This window comes from Gopherus flavomarginatus, chromosome 8 (genome assembly GCF_025201925.1).
Source record: "Gopherus flavomarginatus isolate rGopFla2 chromosome 8, rGopFla2.mat.asm, whole genome shotgun sequence".
NCBI lineage: Eukaryota > Metazoa > Chordata > Testudines > Testudinidae > Gopherus > Gopherus flavomarginatus.
This window is the reverse complement of record NC_066624.1, coordinates 17,833,681-17,856,547: the sequence shown is the minus strand read 5'-3', so window position 1 is coordinate 17,856,547 and position 22,867 is coordinate 17,833,681. Positions and strand designations below refer to the sequence as shown.

At 43.0% G+C, this 22,867-nt stretch overlaps 1 protein-coding gene across 2 annotated transcripts in view; it reads left to right on the top strand.

Annotated features, from left to right (window-relative positions):
- The window catches only part of COL4A6 (collagen type IV alpha 6 chain), a 200,248-nt gene that overhangs the window by 122,232 nt on the left and 55,149 nt on the right, over positions 1-22,867 (top strand). For both annotated transcript variants that reach the window (XM_050965151.1, XM_050965152.1), the window contains exons 5-10: positions 5,305-5,439; positions 7,304-7,348; positions 13,056-13,172; positions 15,766-15,834; positions 20,944-20,979; positions 21,999-22,061. In XM_050965151.1, coding sequence (XP_050821108.1) covers positions 5,305-5,439; positions 7,304-7,348; positions 13,056-13,172; positions 15,766-15,834; positions 20,944-20,979; positions 21,999-22,061 — 465 coding nt within the window. The remainder of the gene's footprint in view (positions 1-5,304; positions 5,440-7,303; positions 7,349-13,055; positions 13,173-15,765; positions 15,835-20,943; positions 20,980-21,998; positions 22,062-22,867) is intronic.

Here is a 22,867-nt window from a genome sequence, read left to right as displayed (position 1 = left end):
GGAGAGGGTGAATTCAAGTGTGAGCCCGAGGGGTGGAGGGGCACATTTGATAAAACAATTTCCATTTCAAAAGGCATTGTGATCAAAATGTCTTTTCAGACAGTTTTGTGTTGTTTCCTATTGTGATGTGGTGCTTCAAAGGGAATATGCTGGCCCCATCACTCTCAGTCACTTTTCAGTCTTGGTTACTGCAGGCAGATACCAGAGCAAAAACGTTAGCAGCTGGATGAAAAGTTTGAGCCCCTTGTTTTGCATTTTTAGCCATTTGCAATAATTAAATATAAAACAGTGTCTGAATCATGTTGAGTTTGTGGCACAAATGGACAAAATCCAGGAAATGTAAAGGGAAATGCAATGCTTTGTCATGAAGTTATGCCATTTGCTTCATTCCTACCACAGTGACATTACTAGAACACAGCCGTCCTAATCAAGAGGTGGTTGGCTAATAAAAAACAGATACACAAATACATTTGTGAATGAAAGCGCATGTTGGTTCACTATCATTCACAAGATTGAGTTTTTACCTGTTTGGAAGTATCCAAACAACTATTGGGTAGTCATGAAAATGTTCACAAGTCACAAAAGTTTCACAGGTTTTAGCACAAATCCTTATTCATTCAAAAATTCATACTTGGCAGGTGATGTTTGGTATCCATTATTTAAAAATCTATTTATTAAAAAAAAATTGTCATCCAGTCAAAAAGTAGAAACAATACCACATGGCATAGGTGCACAGTGGGGACCTGATCCTGACTGGGGCGCCTAGAGGTTACTGTAATATAAATATTGAACAATAATGATGATTAAAAACACAGGGCTCTGTGGATCTGCTGAAGTTGCTGTTGAATGTGGCTTAAAGTTTCTCTTCGGCCTTGTCTTGGCTGCTAAAAAAGCTGTGGGGTTTCTTACCTCAGGGTAACTAATGCGCATGCTCTCGGGCAGCTGCAGAGCGTAGTCTGCGAGAGCATATGGGGAATGTGGTGGAGGCTCTGATCACCGTCACCAACTAACCACATTCCAACTGGACCACTTTGTGCTTTGAGAAGGGAATGAGGGAGGAAGACTCGTTGGGACTTCGTCTTTGTGTGGTCACCCCTGCCATGTGCACTGCCTTCCCAATAACGCTTTGACAGAGTGATACTAGTCAGATGCTACATGTATTAACTTATTGAAATAAAGACATCTGTAACCTTGTGGGAAAAAAAAAATGAACTATGCCAAAGTTAAACCACAGGGAAGACAAGGCATCTTAGTTTTACCGTGAGGTTGAGGTAAACTCTCTGAGATCAACTCGATGGGGCGTGGGGTGAAGAGCTCGCTGTATGATAGCTCATGTGCATTAAGATAACTCACAGTAAAAAAATGCATCTTTTTTAGCAATGAAGGCAAGACATATGTTTCAGCATGGAAAACACTGTTTCAATCCTCACAGACTTCAAAGGAAGCAAGGGAAATTCATGAGAGCCTGATTATCATAGTATAATCACATTACTGGAGAGATTAGAGGCACTTTGCTGTGTCTTTGTGAGTTTAGTGACATGCCAAAGCCATCTTCAAGTGCTATTAAAATCTTCCTTGTGGGATGCTAAGTAAATAGGAAATATTTTACTCATTGGGATTAGAACACAGAGAACACATTTAATTCCTTCGTCAAAGTGACCCAGACGAGACAAGACTTGCATAAGGGTCCATGCTGCCTCCACTGGACACGTTCATCAAATTGGATAGCTCAGAAATTTTATGCAAGAAGTTCCCATGTCCATTCACTCACCAGGTTGAACTGGCCAGCCAATATTTTATAATGACCTTTGTATGAGTGCTATTAACAAGAGAGGGATAGCTCAGTGGTTTGAGCATTAGCCTGCTAAACACAGGGTTGTGAGTTCAGTCTTGGAGGGGGCCATTTAGGGACCTGGGGCAAAAATCTGTTTGGGGATTAGTCCTGCTTTAAGCAGGGGGCTGGACTTGATGATCTCCTGAGGTCCCTTCCAACCCTGATATTCTATAATTCTAAGTGCTTTCTTAACAACTATCCTTAATGCCAGCAGTTTAAATGGGAATATTTGACTCTCTACTGGTTGTGCTTTTACCTTGATTGATTTTCTAGGCATGAACTTAAAGAGGCACAGCACCTGCAGGAAATTCATATTTCATTGTTGATACTTGTGAGGCACTAGCATCAATGTGTGTCTCCCTTTTTCATTAAGAAAAAGAGAATTGCAAAGAGAATGGACTATGCTTATCAATATAGAAGAACCTTGTCCTAACGATCAGCCTGTGTTCTTAAATACAGCTTTGCAAAATTCTCAAGACCTTAGCGAGTTCCTGACTTGATTTTAAAGTTTACCTCAAATTGCCAGACCAGCATGTGAATTATCTTGTTGATTTCATTTACTAATATTCATTGCAGCTAGAACTAAAGCATGTTTTCTTTTATTTTAAATGTTCTTCCAACTGGGAGACAATATTAGTTATTTTTTGAATATTTTGTGCCATTGCATGAGAGACACGCCGCTTTTTTAAAACAGTCTTTAGATTTGGGGAAATGTAGCACATACTACATCTTCAGTCTTCTGCAAGTAACATCAGAATACCTGCAGTAAGCTCCGTAGGCAGTTACAGATAAGCACCAAATCTGAATCCACTTAATTTGTGCCAGAGCTTGGCAGGACTGAGCCCTGGCACCTCTGGGCTTGGCAGTTCATAGGCTTGGCACCTGTTTGCTGCATCAGTTATGAATGTAAAAAAATTGCTTGAGCCCAGCACTTAATTGCTTGAGTCCCAGAAACCGCTTTCATTACAAATTAAGCACTGTTCAGATTACACACACTCTTACAAGACAGCCCTGCATAACTCAGCCTGCCTTGTGATTGCTGTGGTGATATCAAAAGATGTTAAACTGTGTATTTGTCTCTGCAGTTGTAGAAAAGTTTGCCATCTTCTGGTAATGTTTAGTTACTGCATTATTTCCCTTGCTAATGGAGCCGTTGTGGGGCTCTGGTTGCACAAATTGTGTCTGAACACAGATCACAAATATCATGTATTGTTTACACCGTCAAATTGCCACCGGAGTAACACTTTCTTTTGAACTGTAAATTAGTTTTCAAAAATGCTGCATGTTCTTGAGACTTAAGTGGAAAAGTTTGTTGGCTACTACAAAATAAAATTATCTGGATGAGAAAGAGGAAATGGAGAAATGTGTTTTATTTTTATAATATTATTTTGTAGTGGCTCATGCATATAGCTTGCATAATCATTTCACTGCCATTGGAGGGGCCTAGAGCATTGGTGCCCCTTGCAGCTCCGTCCCTCCTGTTCTCTGCCTGTGGCACATCATAGTTTAGTTTCCTGTGCAGGGCTGCCCAGAGCAGGGGACAAATGGGGCAATTTGCCCCAGGCCCCGTGAGCCCTGGCCCGGTGGTGGTCCGGGTCTTCAGTGGCGGGGGTCCCTTCAATGCTGCCGAAGAGGTGGAGCGACCAAAGGGCCCCCCGCCGCCGAAATGGTGTTGAAGACCCGGACCGCCGCCGGGTGAGTACAAGCACCGCAACTCCTCCGCTTTGCCCCAGGCCCCCTGAATCCTCTGTGCGGCCCTGCTCCTGTGGGATGTCATACATTGGTCATCTTTTCAGTGGTTGGATTTAATGTGGAGGCACTGGCTGGTGTTGGTGGTTTATGACATACAGGTGGTCAGACTGGATGATTTGATGGTGCCTTCTGGCCACAAACTCTATGACTCAAATATGCTGTTGTGGCTACATAAGCAATTACGCTCTGAACCCTTTTTTCCAGTCTAATTTGTAGATGTGATCTGAGCCAGAGTTTGGGCAGATGAGCCTCAGTGTGGGAAGCAACTTTTTTTTTCAAAATTGTTTAACTTATATCAGCACAAAAAATACACATAGCGCTTCAACATGCAAAGTGCTGCATACTTTGGCCCCAGCCAGCAAAGCAGTTATGCTCATGCTTAACTTTGTCTCATTATTTCCTTGTATCCCCCATGTATCTGTCTGTATCTAGCTGTTGTCTCTTGTCTTATGCTTAGATTGTAAGCTCTTTGGGGGCAGGGACCATCTTTTTTTTCTGTGTTTGTACAGCTTCTAGCACGATGGGGTCCTAATCCCCTTGAATTAAGTGGAGTGACTCCTACTTCTCACTAGAGTATTTGAACAAAGAATTGGGCCAGTAGCAGGGGTGGCTCCAGGCCCCAGCACGCCAAGTACATGCTGCGGGGGGCGCTCTGCCGGTCGCCGGGAGGGCAGCAGGGGGCTCCGGTGGATCTCCCGCAGGCATGCCTGCAGAGGGTCCGCTGGTCCCGCGGCTTCGGTGGAGCATCCGCAAGCACACCTGCGGGAGGTCCACCGGAGCCATGGGACCAGTGGATCCTCCGCAGCCACATCTGTGGGAGGTCTACCAGGGCTGCAGAACCAGCGACCAGCAGAGCGCCCCCCGTGGCGTGCCGCCGTGCTTGGGGCGGCGAAATGGCTAGAGCCGCCCCTGGCCAGTAGTATGTATCAGATTGGTCAGCTGCCAGATCAGAGTTCAGGATTCTGCATATCCCCTGCAGGAGATGATGATATTGCAGCTGCCTAAAGCTTTTGCAGGACAAACAGTATGCTCTGTGTTTTCTTTTTATGTAAACCCTACAGAAGGTGAATACTTCCCTGGAAAATGGCATTCATGGCCTTTCTCTTCCTAAAGTTAGTCAGGATAGGAACAATGATGGTGCATAAGTTTTAGGGGGTTTGACCTAAAATCCACGTATTGTCTACCAATCAACAGGAGAGAATATTGGAGTCCCCACCGATCTTGAGCCAAGTATGGTGATAGTCTAACATCAATATGTTTTCTGAGTGCAAAGCTTCTGATTGCATGTGACCCATGCAAGACTAAGCATTGTATTGCATTTCTTGGCTTCCATCTGCTGTGTGTGATACCTTTTCAACTACAGATGTTTTGTACTTATCTTTAAAGCTTGGAACTGGAGGGGTTAACCTCATCTAGAAGTAGTCATCCTAATTTCAAATGCCATCCTCCTCCATTGTTCCTACCACCTGATGAATTGCCAGAAGTCCTCCTGGAAAAGTACGGGTGTCTCATTATTTGTGTAATTCACTCTTTACGCTTCATTCTACATTGTCTGAAATACTTCTGATGAGTATTATAACCAATAATGTACAGGGGAACCTTCAGAGATCTTTCCTGATCAGCCTACAGTCCTCTGGCTGGTGGTGTTATATTTGAGACATGCAGGGCATTTGTGAAGCATGGAAAATTTGACTTACCTCTTACTGTAACCCTTTCAGGGTCGACCGGGACCTATTGGGAACCAAGGACCTATAGGTGCTCCAGGATTTACGGGGCAAGAAGGTTTGGCAGGGGCAAAAGGTGAGAGAGGCGCAGTGGGCTCTCCAGGATCTGCTGGACTGAAAGGAGATAAGGTAGGTTCAATAAGTGCTTTCCTCTTTTTCCCTGCAGTAGATGTGATCACAGCAGCTCCTTACGAGTGAATAAAAATAGTACTGGACTATCTCGCTGCTGTTAAGTGGATATGCTATTTGAGAAACATCTCCAGAGGAACCACTGTGTTTAGTCTGAGGGTGACAATCTTGATTGCTGAATTTTACAGGCTAGTATATACAGTCCAGCCTGTCATCTTCTGTTGGCTGATTCACAGCAAAATGGGCTTCAGCATTGCATTTGTTTTACATAACCATCAGAATGTATTTTGCCCTGATATAAGTCACAAGAGGAGGTGAAAGAAGGGTGGGGCGTTACTGGGATACCCCTAGAGGAAAATGTAACTGCCTTACCCGTTTCAGACAGTCAGACCCTACCAAAGTTAAGTGAATGATCACCATGTTGGAAGGTGAAATTCTGTGTTGGAAAGTGCGAAGTAATGCACGAGGGAATAATATATAAGTACTTCTACCTCTTACCACGGTCTAAATTAACGGTAACAATGTCGTAAAAAGACTGGAGCATTACTGAACTCAGTGAAAACATCTTCTGAAAGGGCAGCAGTGGCCAAAATAGCAAACACAATGATAAGCTATATAAGGAATGGAATGGAACATCATACAGAAGATATTATAATGCTATTAGTGATCAGTTCTTTCACCCCACCTCAAAAGGGACAGAGCAGAATTAGAGGGCGTTCAGAGACAGGTAATGAGAATGAAACAAGACGTGACCAAACCCTCATATTAAGAGAGATTGAAAAGATTGGGACTGTTTACCTTAGAGAGGAAATGAGTAAGGATTCAGAATAATGACTGGTGTAGAGAAGGCAGAGCAGGCACGGCTAGTCAGCCTTTCTCCTAAGACAAGAGTAAGGGGACATACGGTGAAACTGAAAAGCAAAACATTCAAAACTGAGCAGAGGATATACTCCACCTCCCTTCCCACAGTGCACAAGTGTCCTGTGGAACTCATTGCTCCAAGGTGTTGCTGAGTCTGAGGTGGGCAGGATTCAAAACAAGGATAAAAAGAACATCCAGAATTATAACAATAAGGGCTAAAAACAATAATCAAGAGTTCTGGAAGAGAGAAGCTCCCCTGCTCTAGGGCAGAAGCCAGCTCTGACTATCGAGGATTAGGAAGAAAGTTTCCCTGAGGGACACTTATCCTGGAGCTGCCTGCTTTGCACCTTCAATTGAAGCAGCAAATATTGGCCACTATTGAACCATTTGTCTGCTCTGGGATAGCTGTTCCTATCATAGATCTTCTCTTTGACTGTGGAGGTACATGCAACATCCAGCAGCTCTAACAGGTTGGCAGAGACAAGACAACTTCATTCAGTTGGAACAGATGCAGGAGTAATGTAAATTAATGTAATGTTTGTATATTTCTCAGCTGGCAACATCTGAGAATAATGTTAAAGGCTGGTACAGACGAAATCGCAAATCCAATTGTAATATTTCTTGAAACATTTGTGAGGCCAGGATTTAATCTGTATCAAAAACCATGTATTATTAGCCTGGCATCACACTGCCCCAGGTGCAATCACAATTTGTGTTTCACTTTTAAAATACTGAGTGAAAACAGTTTGGAGGCATTCATTTGGCAGCCTGTCTGCTGAGCATCCTCAGTTCCCATCTCATTGACTGCAATGAAAATGAAGAAGCCTGCGTGCATCGTTTGAGATGTTGTACTCCTTTCACTGAGGATATTGGATCATCCACCCTCACAAGACGTAGAGTAAAAGAGTGAGCTGCGTGATGTATGGTACTATATAAAGAATAAAATGGGTGTGACTGATGCACAGCCTTGTCCAAGTAAAGTATTGTGCCCTCTTTCCTTTAGGGTCCAATGGGAGTTCCTGGATTTCAAGGCATCAATGGGATTCCGGTAAGTTTTTGTGTGTAAATATATAAATACAAGGCAATTGCATCTGAGCACAGAGACAGCATGTGCAAGGGCAAAATGCCAGGCTCATCCCAAACCTTTTTTATAATATTTATTGTCATAATTTTAATGTGATTATTTTACCACTTTTTCTCCTGTCTGGGGTAAAAGGGGAGGATTGATTAGACTCCATAGGGGCTCCATGTCGTTCTGTAATGGACTCAGATACCTTGATGGTGAGTATCAGATAAATGGACATTTGCAAGGGATACGTCCGTGTGTATAAGAACGAGAACTGAATCTGAGGCACGTTTGCGTCTATAATTCAGCTTCACCAATGTTCAAAGGTCTTCACATCCAACATTTTAGTTCAGAACTATTTCTAGTAAACTCTTGCTGCAAGTGAAACTGCTAAATTGGAGTTGAGAGTCACTACAGAGATTCTTTGCTTCCCATACCTGGGGCTAATTAGTTCTAATTTGGATCTGGGCTGGCCAGAACATTTTGCCGATAAAACAGGAAAGAGACAGCTACAGCTTTTTCCAGATAATGGAACCAATTACAAACTCTCCCCAGCTTATCCATTATATTTGGTTTCCTTTTCTTTAGAACTTGACAAAGAACTTGAATTTTTTTTGTCAAAAAATTGTTTTCTATCAAACTGAATTTTCATCACAAATTCAAAATCCAGAATATTTTGACCTGCTTCACTCTGTTTTCTTGCAGCTCTTCTTGAATAGATGTCTTCCAGGTCCCTTCCTTATTGGTTCTGGTTGTGTAGTGTAGTGTAGTGTTTTGTTTTGTTTTAACTAATGCAGACTACCCCATTCTGTTCTTTTCTCTCTCTGCATTATTTGGTTCACTCGACATGTTTTCCCTTTCTGCATTCTAATTCTCTTCTGTTCTTTGTTGATTTTTTCCATCTTCTGTGTCCTTCCTTCTCCTCCACCATGTGTTTTCTCCCTCACTCTCCTTTCTAGAATTGATTAAATACTCAAAAAACTGACAGTTTCTGCAAATGTTTGTTGGAGATGTGCAGTCGGGACCATGTGGGCTGGCTGTGCTCTGCTCCCTCCTGTTCCACCCAAGTTCCTCTCCCTGCCTTTACTGCTTTCTTTCTTTTCTCATTCCCCTGCTCATCTTTTGCCTGCTTTCTGTTCTCTTCTGCTCCCTTGCCACTGAGTTTTTTTTTCTTTTTCCACCAGCCAATCCTCAAACTGTAACAAGACTGAGCTGTTCCCATAATATTGAAAATAATTGAACACACTGTGGGAACAAGCTGTTCTCAGGGTGTTTTTTCAAATAAGGCTCTGGGGAGTGGGAATTCCCAACGTAGGAGAGGGCTATACTGTTGTGGAGAGTGCCAGGTAGCTGGCAGCTACAGACATTCCAAGCAAAGGCTAGGGAAGTTAGACAAAGGGGATTTGAAATCTCATGCCTGTCTGGATCTGATCTGTTTTCTTTACAGCATCCTGCAGGTGGGTGAGTGGGAGGAGGCTGATTTTGCTCATTGTGAACACAGATTATTCACGACTATGGCCCTTCTTCCTCTGAACTTCAGACTGGATTGGAGCCATCTTTCCCTTGCAGATGCAGAGAAGGGGCAGTGGAAACTTTAAAGCCGTGCATTTCGTTTTCATTCTCGCCGCTGAGATAAATGGCTCCTTTTCATGGTGAAAATAGAGAATCCTGCTGCTTGGGAAACTATTTATAGTTCTCCAGTATTATTGTAATCACATTTCAGGATAGGGAAAAGCTTAGACTTGTGAAATACATATCTACATTCATTATCTAGAGGTGTATGTGTGTTTGTGTGTAAAACATACAATGCTCTGCCTGCACAAGAGTTAACACTGTAACCGCTCTTCTGATTATAGTGTGTGGGCAGGAGGATGAGTGTGTGTGTGTGTGTGTTTTATCAGTACTCCAGGGGGTTGCCCAAAAGGGACTTCTAATGGTGACCCTGTGGTAGCCAGCTGAGATCGCCTGTGAAATATTGATAGCAGGTAAATCATGGTGTTGCAGTTGGGCTGACTCATCCCTTTGATCTAGTACATACAGCAGCAGCATGTGTTTATTAATTGTTAGCCTTAGACGGATTGTAGAAAAGGCTCTTAAGTCCTCCTCTCTACTGTATATGTTTAATTTTTGCCATGGGGATTAGATTCAAACTCATCCCTGGCAAAGAGTTGGAAATAGAGGTAGATTTATATGGTTTTAGCTGAGTATACAGGACTCTAAAAGGAAATGTTTCTACAAGATGTGAGTCATTGTCTGTGCCAGGAAACACAGACCTGGGCAGCAAGAGACTATATTTTGATCTTGGCACTGGTCAGAAATGGTTCCTTTGCTCTAATGATAAATGAAGCTGCTTACTAAGTTAGTTTTACATTCACTCTTGATTGCATCTGTTTCCCTCTTTTAAACATTTGTTGAGCTCTCCTGTTGAGATCGCCTTTGCACTAAGTCTGTCTGATTTAGAAAGTAACAGTGCCACAAGTACTCCTTGTTGTTTTTGCTGATACAGACTAACATGGCTACCACTCTGAAACCTATTCAGAATCACAGTGTTAGGGGGGAGAGAGAGAGAGAGAGAGAGCCACTCTGAAACCTATTCAGAATCACAGTGTTGGGAGGAGAGAGAGAGAGAGAGAGAGAGCAGGGCTCTAGTGGGACAAGTCACTTCGAAGGAAATGGTTGCCTTTTCTACTTCCCAGGGAACTGTTCCCTTTATGACCCCCTCCACACACACACAGGCACACACTCTGTGTTAGCATGAGCCTGCGAATCATCCATCCTGCCATGCCATAATTACAGACTAAAGTTCTCCTGACTTAGTCTGCTGAGATACCTGTTCCCTTTGTGCTGAGCTGGCAGATCTGGCAAAGCATGCGACAGCCGGAATTAGAGAAGGAGAGAGCAGTGAAAACAATTACTCACAATTTTTCAGGCCAAACGAGCTCTATTGATCAATGGGGAAAAGTTTTCATTTAAGGCTAGATCCTGGGAGATGATGGGTTCCTGCACCACTCAGTGAAGTTACAGAGTTGTGGGTGCATCTCTCAAGATCAGGATGTCATAAATGAACTAAGAATACAGATTAGCCAGAAGGTAGGGAATCCTAGGCTTTTCACAGTCCGAAGGGAATGCATAATGTATATGTGTGATGCTTTTTCAGAAGAGGCTTTAACTATCTGGCATGGACATTATGGAGACTGATGCTGCTATTTAAATTCCAAGTGCCAATACCTTGGTATTGTGTCACTGCCTGTTATTTAAATACACTTCACTCTGCTTGTGCTGGTTGCATGCACTGTCCCTTTTCTATAGGGAGAAGGAAGGCATTAAAACAATACTACACTAGTGCCTGATCCGTTCTACATAGGGCCAGATTCTGCCCTGAATTACGTCTGTACTACCCCATTGCTTCAAGTTAGTGAAGTTAGTCCAGGTTTATTATGGAGTGAATGAGATCAGAATCTGGCTCATCCAGTACAGAAGGTGCTACTAGGATGCTATGATAGAAATGAAGAGACCACTTACAAAACCCTTCCTGTCCCCACAAAAGCAATGTGTCCCATGGGATAATTGCTGTATGAATCAATAACATGTGTTGGGTTTGAAAATAAGAGCAGTCATGACCCAGTGTTTGTATTTCGGTACAGAGCAGCACTTTGACATAAAATATCTTACAGCCAAGCTGAAGATAAGCAAATGAACAGTGATTAGAGTGTTTTATTTTTTAAAAGATTCTTTTGCGGGGAGTATGATGACGTTGTATGAACTGTGGTCTGAGGCCTTGTCTAAACACAAACTTTTGCATGGTTTAATTAAACTGGTTTAGGTAGTAATGCAAAACCCTGTGTGGACACTCTTATTTCCCTTGCATGTTCTCAAGTATCAGAGGGGTAGCCATGTTAGTCCGTATCCACAAAAACAACAAGGAGTCCTGTGGCACCTTAAAGACTAATAGATTTATTTGGGCATAAGCTTTTATGGGTAAAAATCCCACTTCTTCAGATGCATGGAGTGAAAGTTACAGATGCAGGCATAAATATACTGACATGTGAAGAGAAGGGGGTGGGGAGTTTGGGGTGCAAGAGGTTGCTCTAGGTGGGGGGTGGTCTCAGGGTTGAGGCTAGGGGTTGGGGCACGGGCTTATCTCCAGCGGCTCCTGGTCAGCGGCACAGCCGGGGGGTTAAAGCAGGCTCCCTGTCTGTCCTGACACTGCATTGTGCATACCCCGGAAGCAGCCAGCAGGTCCAACACTAGTAGGCAGGAGGGGCAAGATGCTCCCCGCGCTGCTCTTGCCCACCACAGGCACCACCCCCCAGCTCCCATTGGTTGGGAACCAGCAAATGGGAGTGTGGAGCTGGTGCTCAGGGTGGAGGCAGCACACGGAGCCCCGTGCCCCCCCCCCCAGTAGCTGGACCTGCTGGCTGCTTCTGGGGCACAGCGTGGTGCCCCAGGACAGGTAGAGACTAGCCTGCCTTAGCACCGCTGACTGGACCTTTAGCAGCCCAGTCAGTGGTGCTGACTGGAGCTGCCAGGGTCCCTTTTCGACTGGGTGTTCCGGTTGAAAACTGGACATCTGGTCACCCTAAGTGAGGCATGAGCATGAAAATAATGTGACTTTGGCTCCAATGGTCAAGCATGAAGAATGCAGGGTTCTGTATTTTTCACTTCCCTAGGATGTGTCATTAACGTATCTAATGTTGCACCATAAAGATGAATCTTCAGGATGAATTGAGAATGGCTTGTGAAATGGTTCAGGGCTAGGGCCGTGGAGGCAGACAGAGCTGTTAAATATGTACTGTTCCCCTTCCGGTCACACAGTTCTGCCTCTGAATGGCACAAATCTCATTCCTGTGGGAAGAAGGATGGCATAAGGAGACACTTAATACCCTGGCATTTTCTTTGATTGATGGTTCTGCCTGCCCTTGTATTGTATACACAAACCCATATGTCACTCGAGAAAGTAATTAAAAGGGCCATATTCTGGTCTTCTTTACACCAATGTAAATTAAGAGTGACTCCACTGTAGTAAATGGAGCTACCGCAGTGTAAAACTGGTGTGAGATCAGAATCAGGCTCATTTCCTGGCTATTAACTGACCATTACAATGACTTTTGTTAAAGGCAATTAGTTAAAGGCTTTCGGGTCAGTGAAATAATTGGAACGTAGAACAGTTTGGAACGGTCAGTGTGCAGCATTGTTGGGCCTATTCCTGCTCTGACTCTTTTATACGTTCAACTCCCCCGATGGCAACTAGGTCTTACAAACTGCTCTGCACTGGGCCCATTGCCTACTGTTTCCTACCAAATGTGCTGTAGTGCTTGCACTGTGCTGGAATAATGTAGAATAAATACCGCCCTGCTAGGACCCCACAAACACTAGGTGTTTGTACTTCTTGTGACACCATTCCAGGGAGACAGATTTTAATTAATAATCAGATAAATTAAGCTAAGGGCTTTGCAGTCAGGTTCCAAAGTTGAGAGTGCAGGCTGATTAAGCTCTTACTCCTGCCTTCTGCAGGCTTGACTTCCTTTGCAGGCGGGGGGAAGCTGCCATGCGGCAGAACTCAAGGGTGAACCCTAGATGTTCAGCCTGTCTTTGTGTGTAATGTGGTAGACACTGGGACTTGGGGGACAATATTTTTAATGCTAAAATACTGTGTGTAATTCATTCTCTCTCCCTCTCTTTCATACAGGGCCACCCTGGCCAGCCAGGGCCCAGAGGTTTTCCTGGCCTTGATGGCTGCAATGGTTCTATTGGGAGTCCTGGTGTTTCAGGGCTGGATGGATTTCCTGGTACACCGGGACTACCTGTACGTTCTCAGGCTAACACAGTATTTTCTGAAGCGCTTACTATTTACTAAATGACTCATGAATCCCTGGGGAACATTGATAGTGTTATTTTAAATCAACTCGTGTTGTTCCTAGGTGAATTGTTTTTTCTTTGATTCAGTGACTAAAAGAGTAACTTTAGAAGATAAAGTTCCTGAAGGTGGGTATGTTGCCACATTAGAATAAACCTTCAGTCCCTGACAATCCTCACATGGACTTCAAGGTGAACAGGATCTAGCCCTTATGAGTTTAATTCTGTGAGGTGCCAAACGCCCTGAGGTCCCATTGACTGACAATAGTAGGAATTGGAGGCAGTTGCAGGATCAGTCAGAAGGTCCTAATTCAGAAAAGCATTTAAGTGTGTGCTTCAGTCCCATTGAGTCAATGAATTGAATCATGTGCTTAAAGTGAAGCACCCTTCCTGCATATGGATGATTTCATGAACTGTGGCCTAACTCAGGAAATTGAGGTCTTAGGATACTTAGCAAAGATTACCAGCAGTTTAACAAGCTGAACAATTGATTTACTAGGTGTAATGCTTGCCCAGGATACCTCTTGTTATAAGTAGCATAACATAGTTTTGTGCACTTTGTCACAGCATATGTCTAGCTGATGCCATCTCTCTTCAGTCCCTTGCAAGGCACCTTTTCATAACATGTCAATGGTTGGCTAGATGGAAGGATTTCAAGTTAATTCTGAGTGAGAAGTTAAGTCTCTAAGGGTATGTCTATACTACCCACCAAATTGGCAGACAGCGGTCGATCCAGCAGGGGTCGATTTATCGTGTCTAGACTAGACATGATAAATTGACCCCGTGAGTGCTCTCCCGTCGACTCCTGTACTCCACTGGGCGAAGAGTGGACTGAGTCAACGGGGGAGCATCAGCAATTGATTCACCGCACTGAAGACACCACGGTGAGTAGACCTAAGTATGTCGACTTCAGCTACGTGAAGTTGCATAACTTAGATTGACACCCCCACCCCAGAGTAGACCAAGGCTAACTGTTTGACTAGTATAATTCCACTTGACATCCTAACAGGGACTATAGTCTTGGCTTGCTTGTTTCCATGGTGCTGTTGGGAATCCATTAGTGCATTACACAAGTCTGCATTCATCTATATTTGTTAAACAACATCAGCAAAAAAGACTAATGGTAAAATTTTCAAAAGCATCTAAGTCTCATTGAAAGTCAATGGGATTGAGGCACCTTAGTGTCTGAATCACTTTTGAAAATGGGACTAAAACTCCTAAATTACTTAAGCACTTTTTAAAATTTTATCCTAAACCTTTAAATAAAGCATAAAATGTGGAATTATTTTCACATTGTACAGTACCCTAGACACAGAATGGGCTGGAAAAATTATCTTACAAACTTTACTCATATGAGTAATCTTAAATTCAGTGGAACTACTTTGCATGAATAAAGCTTAGTCATGTGAATAAGGGGCAAAGGGGAAGAAAATATAATTGGCAAATACAAGTGACGCTATTAATGTCAATACACTGAATCTTTATTAAAAAAGTGGTACAAATGTATGCGTGTGTTGAAACCTGAAGTTCATAGGACACTGAAAAAACCTAAGCAATATGATCAGATTTAAGCAATGATTTCTAGAAAAGCCAATTTACTCATACATACTGTTCAAATTGCTTTTTTTTTTTTTTTATAATCCTCGTAGGATTATATTTTGGCCATAAGAGCTGCTCTGCTCAGCTGTCTTCCTTCAAATTAAATTGGCAGTTAACATGAAATTACCTAAAATAAATCCAATAGGATGATTAAGATGAAGATCAGGTGGCATAACCAGAGCTATAAAATGAATTCATCCTGCATATAACTGCAGGTTCTTCAGTGGAGTTACCCCAGGAATCAGTTTGTCCCATAATGATTAATGGGTCAAAATTAAGTTTAATTCAGTGGTGATTGGTTCAACCCATCACAGAACAGATGTGTGTATGAACAGAGATGTTAAAAATAGAGTTACATACTATCAAAGCATATGTTAAAAATACTTAGACTCAGGCCGTGTCTACACTACGGGGGGAGATCGATCTAAGTTATGCAACTTCAGCTAGGTGAATAATGTAGCTGAAGTTGACGTACTTAGATCTACTTACGGCGGGGTCCACGCTATGCAATGTTGTCTCCCATCAACTCACCTTGCGCTTCTCGTTCAGGTGGAGTACAGGAATCAATGGGAGAGCGATCAGCGGTCAATTTAGCGGGTCAAGACCCACTAAATTGACCGCCAATGCATCGATTGCCGTGCATCAAACCCCCGATAAAATATAGACAAGGTTTTGTTGTCTGAAGGCTTAGAATAAGAGAAAAATCTAAAGTAAATGGGGAGAATACCAGATAAAATTTTTATAGAGCTTGATTTAATTATAGCATGAAGATGCTTTGGTGTGAGAAGATAAATATAAAGGGGTAGCTCCTCAGCTGGTATAAATTGGCACAGTGCCATAGAGGAGGATCTGCCACAGTGTATTTTGCTGAAAAACATTTTTTCAAAAAAATTTTTATACAGATTACAGAAAATAACTTTGTAAATTCATTCTTTTAAAAACAGGGTCGCTTTGGTCCCAAAGGTCCCAAAGGAGAACCTGCGTATGCTGAAGGTGGCCCTAAAGGAAGTAAGGTAAGAATTGTCAACATGCAGGAGAAGACATAGTAGAAGAAACCTATATGTGCTCTGAATGTTACAGGGTAGATACTGCAGAATAAATCACTCACAATGTTGGGCAAGTTTGCCATGGGTATGCTTGGATGCAGAGGCAGGAATTATGGCTTATGAAAGCAGGCCATAGCTTTATTTTTAACAACACAAACATTATTACACCAAAAACCAACAAGTACAGTAACTCCTGGCTTAATGTTGTAGGTATGTTCCAGAAAAATGTGACTTTAAGTGAAACAATGTTAATTGAATCCAATTTCCCCATAAGAATTAATGTAAATGGGGTGAGGGTGGGTTAGATTCCAGGGAAATTTTTTTCACCAGACAAAAGACTATATTATATATATATGTATACACAGTTTAAGTTTTAAACAAACAATTTAATACTGTACACAAATGATGATTGTGAAGCTTGGTTGAGGTGGTGGAGTCAGAGGGTGGAAGAGGGTGGGATATTTCCCAGGGAATGACTTACTGCTAAATGATGAACTAGTATTTGGCTGAGCTCCCAAGGGTTAACACATGGTTGTTAATGTAGCCTCACACTCTACAAGGCAGCACGAATGGAGGGAGGGAAGACAGCATGGCAGACAGACAAACACCCAGTGTGTGTGTGTGAGAGAGAGAGAGAGAGAGAGATGCGCATTGCCCCTTGAAGTATGCTCTCCCCACTGTGAGGGTACGTCTACACTATGGGATTATTCCGATTTTACATAAACCATTTTAATAAAACAGATTGTATAAAGTAGAGTGCACGCGGCCACACTAAGCACATTAATTCGGCGGTGTGCGTCCATGGTCTGAGGCTAGCGTCGATTTCCGGAGCGTTGCACTGTGGGTAGCTATTCCATAGCTATCCCATAGTTCCCGCAGTCTCCCCCGCCCCTTAGAATTCTGGGTTGAGAGCCCAGTGGCTGATGGGGCAAAAATCATTGTCGCGGGTGGTTCTGGGTAAATGTCGTCAGTCATTCCTTCCTCCGGGAAAGCAACGGCAGACAATCATTTCACGCCCTTTTTCCCTGGATTGCCCTGGCAGATGCCATAGCACAGCAACCATGGAGCCTGTTCAGCTTTTTTTTTTTTACAGTCACCGTATGTGTACTGGATGCCGCGGACAGAGGCGATACTCCAGCGCTACATAGCAGCATTCATTTGCTTTTTTATGATAGCAGAGATGGTTACCAGTTATTCTGTACCGTCTGCTGCCAGTGTAATTTGGCAATGAGATGACCGTTATCTGTCCTTCTGTGCTGTCTGCTGCTATCATGGGTGCCCCTGGCTGAGATTGGCCGGGAGCGCAAAAGCAAAACTGGGAATGACTCCCCGAGTCAATCCCTCCTTTATGGTTTCTAAAAATAGAGTCAGTCCTGCCTAGAATATGGGGCAAATGTACTAAAGAAGCAGTGTATCAGAGAGTACAGCTGCTCTGTGTCAGATCCCGCAGAAATGATGAGCTACATGCCATTCGCGGGGAGTGCCCTTGCAACAACCCCACCTGTTGCTTCCCTCCTCCTCCAACCTTCCTGGGCTACCGTGGCAGTGTCCCCCCCATTTGTGTCATGAAGTAATAAAGAATGCAGGAATAAGAAACACTGAGTTTTTAGTGACATAAAATGAGGGGGAGGCAGCCTCCCGGTGCTATGATAGTCCAGGCAGGACATTAAGCAGTGTGGGGGACAGGAGCCCAGCATCCCACTGCTATGATAATTCAGGCAGTACAGAATCTTTTCTTTTCACATAAAAGGGAGGGGGCTGATAGAAGCTCAGCCCCCAGTTGCTATGACGAAGACGATTACCAGCCATTCTGTACCATCTACTGGGAATGACCAGGAGTCATTCCTATTTTCACCCAGGCGCCCCCGGCCAGCCTCACCTGAAGCCAGCCAGGAGCACTCACAGGTTGATAAGAAGGACGGTTACCAGTCCTACTGCACCGTCTGCCACCGGGGAGGGGAAAGGAGCGGATACTTCTCTTCACTGCTGCAGCATCGCCTCTACCAGCAGCATTCAGTAGACATAGGGTGACATTGAAAGAAGTCAAGAAATGATTTATTTCCCTTTTCTTTCACGGGGGGAGGGGGGGAGAGTAAATTGACGAGCTATTCCCTGAACCACGCCGGACAATGTGTTTGAACCTACAGGCATTGGGAGCTCAGCCAAGAATGCAAATACTTTTCAGAGACAGCTGGGGACTGTGGGATAGCTGGAGTCCTCAGTACCCCCTCCCTCCCTCCTTGAGCGTCCATTTGAGTCTCTGGCTTCCCGTTACGCTTGTCATGCAGCACTGTGTAGTCTGTAGATTTTTTTTTCAAACGCTTTGACATTTCGTCTTCTGTAATGGAGCTTTGATAGCACAGATTTGTCTCCCCATACAGCAATCAGATTCAGTATCTCCCGTACGGTCCATGCTGGAGCTCTTTTTGGATTTGGGACTGCATGGCCACCCGTGCTGATCAGAGCTCCACGCTGGGCAAACAGGAAATGAAAATCAAAATTTCGCGGGGCTTTTCCTGTTTACCTGGCCAGTGCATCTGAGCTGAGATTGCTGTCCAGAGCGGTCACAGTGGTGCACTGTGGGATACCGCCCGGAGGCCAATACCGTCGATTTGCGGCCACACTAACCCTAATCCGATATGGTAATACCGATTTTAGCGCCACTCCTCTTGTCGGGGAGGAGTACAGAAACCGATTTAAAGAGCCCTTTAGGGTTTATATCGATATAAAGGGCCTCGTAGTTTGGACGGGTACAGCGTTAAATCGGTTTAACGCTGCTAAAATCGGTTTAAACGCGTAGTGTAGACCAGGCCTAAGAATATTGCCTTTTTAGATCAGCAAATTGAGACAGCAGCTGCTGCCTGCAAGCTCCCTCCGTCCTGAGCCCTGTCGTGTCTCCCCCCAATCTATGGAAATGGGATAAGTGGGTGGCAGGAACAGGGGGGAGGAGGACACCCTGATATTAGTCCCCTTCTTTCCTCCCCACTCCCCAGCACAGCAAGCAGGCGATTGGTTCCAGGGAGCAGCTCCAAGGTAGAGGGCAGGAGCAGCACATGGCAGTGGAGGGAGGGACAGCTGATCTGCCAGCAATTGGTAGCCTGCTGGGCGGCTGCGCACAGGGAACTTAGGGGAGCAGGGAGCTGATAGGGGGCTGCCGGTCCACACTGGTTCCAAGCCCCCACCAGCTTCCTGCAAGCAGTGGACAAAGCAGGGGGCTGCCAAACGACGTTTTAAGGGAGCATTGCGCAACTTTAAATGAGCATGTTCCCTAATGGATCAGCAATGTAACAATGAAACAGCATTAACCAGGACAACTCTAAGTGAAGAGTTACTGTACATAGTCCTTGCAACACAGATGCACATTGTTTATCCCTCATCAGGACTAATGTGAACCCACAGAACCATGCTCACCATGTCCTATTGTCCCCATATATTTACCAGACCATTGTTGTAGGGCACACCTAAGGGCCTGGCACCTTTAATGCCAACTCTTGTACCAGCAGAAACCAACCATCCTCAAACTGAGAATGAGGGACCTCCTGCAGGCTTGTCCTGTCTTGTGTGAAGCAGTGGCAGGAGCTTCTAGATGCAGGAATAACATGGAAGAGACCTTCTGTAGCAGCTACGACCCCTCTGTACATGGTTGACTTCTCTCTCATATTAGGTCTGTTGTGATAAAAAGCCAATTCCAGAGTGAAATCCTGTGGCAAAAATTCCTATTGACCTCAGTGGGGCCAGGATTTCACCCTGTCTCCATTAGTTAGGTAACGCCACTGGATCACTGCTGAGCGCGACCAGCAAAATCTCTAGTGTATGTTAACATTACTGTTGCCATTGGATTCCAAGCACTACCCATTATCCTGATTGTTCTTTGCAGTGGGATGTACCAACTGGTAAACTGTTACATTCTTCAAACACATGAACATTATGGACATTATGGTCACGGTCCTGGCCCCAGTGGGAGTTTTGCCACTGACTTTAGTTAGGTCAGGATTTCACTCTATGTGATTAAAGAGGAACTGAGATGTTTTATATCTGAGGTAGAACTTTATATCCATAATTTTTTTGCCAATGTAATTAACATTTAAACCATAGAATGAAATAATCTGCTTAGCTTAACATTCAAGGATGTGGGTACATGTGCTCACATACTCTGATAAATATATAAGAGTTTTGATTGCACAAGGAATGCAGGATCTGGCCTGAATCTACAAAGGGCTCAGTACTTCCAGTGGGGTTCTGAAAGGGTAGCATTAAAGCCATAGAGATTTGAAGGCATTTGTTACCTTTCTGCATCCAGCCTTTGATATATCAAGTAAGAGAGAGAGAGAGCGTGTGTGTGTACGTATGTACTCTGGTGCTACATAGATACTCACTACTAATAAGTTATTAGAACTAATAAAAGTGTAAAAAAAAGTCACAGAATGTTTTCTCCTTTTTTGGTCAAAGTTTTGAACTTTTCAAGCTTTTCTAACCAGTTCTATCAATTATATATGCTAACATAAATTTTTATGAACTAGATAATGATTCATGAATGTAGATGTTCATGGAAAATAATCACCATCTGAAATGTTAATAGTGAAAGGTATACCTCTACCCCAATATAATGCTGTCCTCGGGAGCCAAAAAATCTTACCGCATTATATATAGGTGAAACCGCGTTATATCGAACTTGCTTTGCTACGCTGGAGTGCGCAGCCCCGCCCCCCCAGAGCACTGCTTTACCACATTATATCTGAATTTGTGTTCTATTGGCTCGCATTATATCAGGGTAGAGGTGTATGTTTAACAGTAAGCAGCACTTTTAAAAAAATACTTTTACAAAAATACAATATTGTACTGTTCATTGTATAAATTTGATTTTCTCAGTGTTGACTTTGCACAAACATAAATGAATGCAGTTGCCATGGCTCATGGCTTCTGGACTTCCTTCACTGTCTGATCCAAATACATATTATTTAAGTATAAATATTTTTTCTACTTACATGTGATCTAAATATTTCTGTTTATACAAAATATAATGACCATAAATTATATTTTATTGTTATAATGTATTTTTCATTAATTAATTTTTAGGGTGACAGTGGTCTTCCTGGATTGGATGGGATTTCTGTAAGCTATCTAATTTATTTTTGAAATAATGTTTTTATGAGTATTACTGAAAGGGAAAATAATACTTTAGTTTTTTAGTTCACTCACAGTATTAATTGTTGCATTAATCAGCTTAGGCACATTTCTACTCAGTGGTCCAAATTCTGATCTCAGTAACATAAATGTAAATCCAGAGTAATTCCACTGGCTTTAATTAAATTACTCCAGATTTGCACCATAGGAAAGGAGAGTGGATTTTGGCCATACCTGCAGTCAATTTTACATTTGAAACCAAACACCCTTTTAATGCTAAACTCTGTAACATTGATTTTCCAGATAAATAAATGCTGATAATGTCAAATGAATTGTTATGTGTTTTAAATTAGATGCATTTTTCCAGGGATATTGTCTATGATTTTAAGACACACCCTGCCTTCAGCTTGTAACAATTTCATGAGGAAAGTCCTGCTCATTTTGTAGGTTGTTTTTTTTTTTAATCTGCTCTTCCTTGCAATTCCCATTCCGTCACTGAAGAATTGAAAGGGACATTGCCAAGTGAAATTTGGCCTTGAATTAATATGTTGTAGAAGCAAACTTCTGTCAAACATAAGGCTAATGGAAATGGTTCCCTTCTCTGTCACCATGCACCTCCTTCTACAGTTTTTTGGAGGGAAAGTTCCAAAATGGCAGAGCAGTATCTTTTTAAGAGCCTAGTCTTGTGAAATGCTGAGCATCCTCAGCTCCCAGGGAAGTACATGAATTTAAAGGTACTCAACATCTCATCTAAGGTACTTGCTATCTCACATGATGGACAAAATTAATGTTTGCTTTGGGGATGAGGTTTTTTGCTTTGTTAATGAATAGAAGCCAGTGTTGCATTCTGGTCTGTCTTCTTGTGTCTTAATATTTTCTCATGTATTAAATTAACTGGGATCAGGCAGCAGTGAAGGGCCGATAAGAATGGTAACAACTAGTTAATGGGAGAGTGGAACTTGAAGAGTTGAGTTCTTTAATACATTTCCTAAAACTTTATATGGTAGGGTCCAAAAGGTTTCCCTGGCCCAGCAGGTTCTGTGGGTCCTATAGGATTGCCAGGTTTGCAGGTAAGGAAATCTTTACCTTTGCATTCATTGTTGTTAATAAAGTAGTGCTATATACTGGCATTTTTCCACCATTGCCCATTTTCATGTCCCTGAAATTGTTTGTTTTTCATTACCTTTGTAAAAATGGTGATTTGGCTACAAACACCTGCATGGCTGTGAAACCTGAGTGAAAATTGTTGCCTTTGAAAATGTAATAAAAACAGGAACGATTTCAAATTTGCAATAATAGGAAAGCTCCATTCACCCTCTTCATCTTTGGTGAACCCATTCCAGTGCAGACTCACTGCATGGAACCTAATATTGGGAACAACATATGTAGTTGGCCTTGTAAGTAAAAACTGGACAAGACAGCATTACATAACACTCAAAATGGGAGGAGTGGAAGTTAGATCCACTAGAGAGCAAAACTGACCATGTTTATACAAGAAGGGATTGTAAATGCAGCAGCATCACTTCTAAATACTGAATATTTTTGAATTCAGAGTATATTGCGGGCACTAGAGTAAAACTTCTACTCTTTGTATGGAGTGTTGGTCACTAAGGCCCAATCCTGCAAACACATGCATGCTTGAATTTACTAATGTGAGTAGTTCCTACTCATGGTAGCAAAACTTGAAGCGTTTGCATGTTCAGGCCTAAATCCCCATGCAATATCCTGAACAATCACCTTTGATAGGGATGCATTTAGGAGACGGTTTCAGTTAGGCTTGTGTAAAAATGCAATAACTGCACAACACCTGTATCATTTTTGTGAAATGAGTACAGTTTGGGGCCATAGATGCTGGAACTAGGGATGCTACTGCACC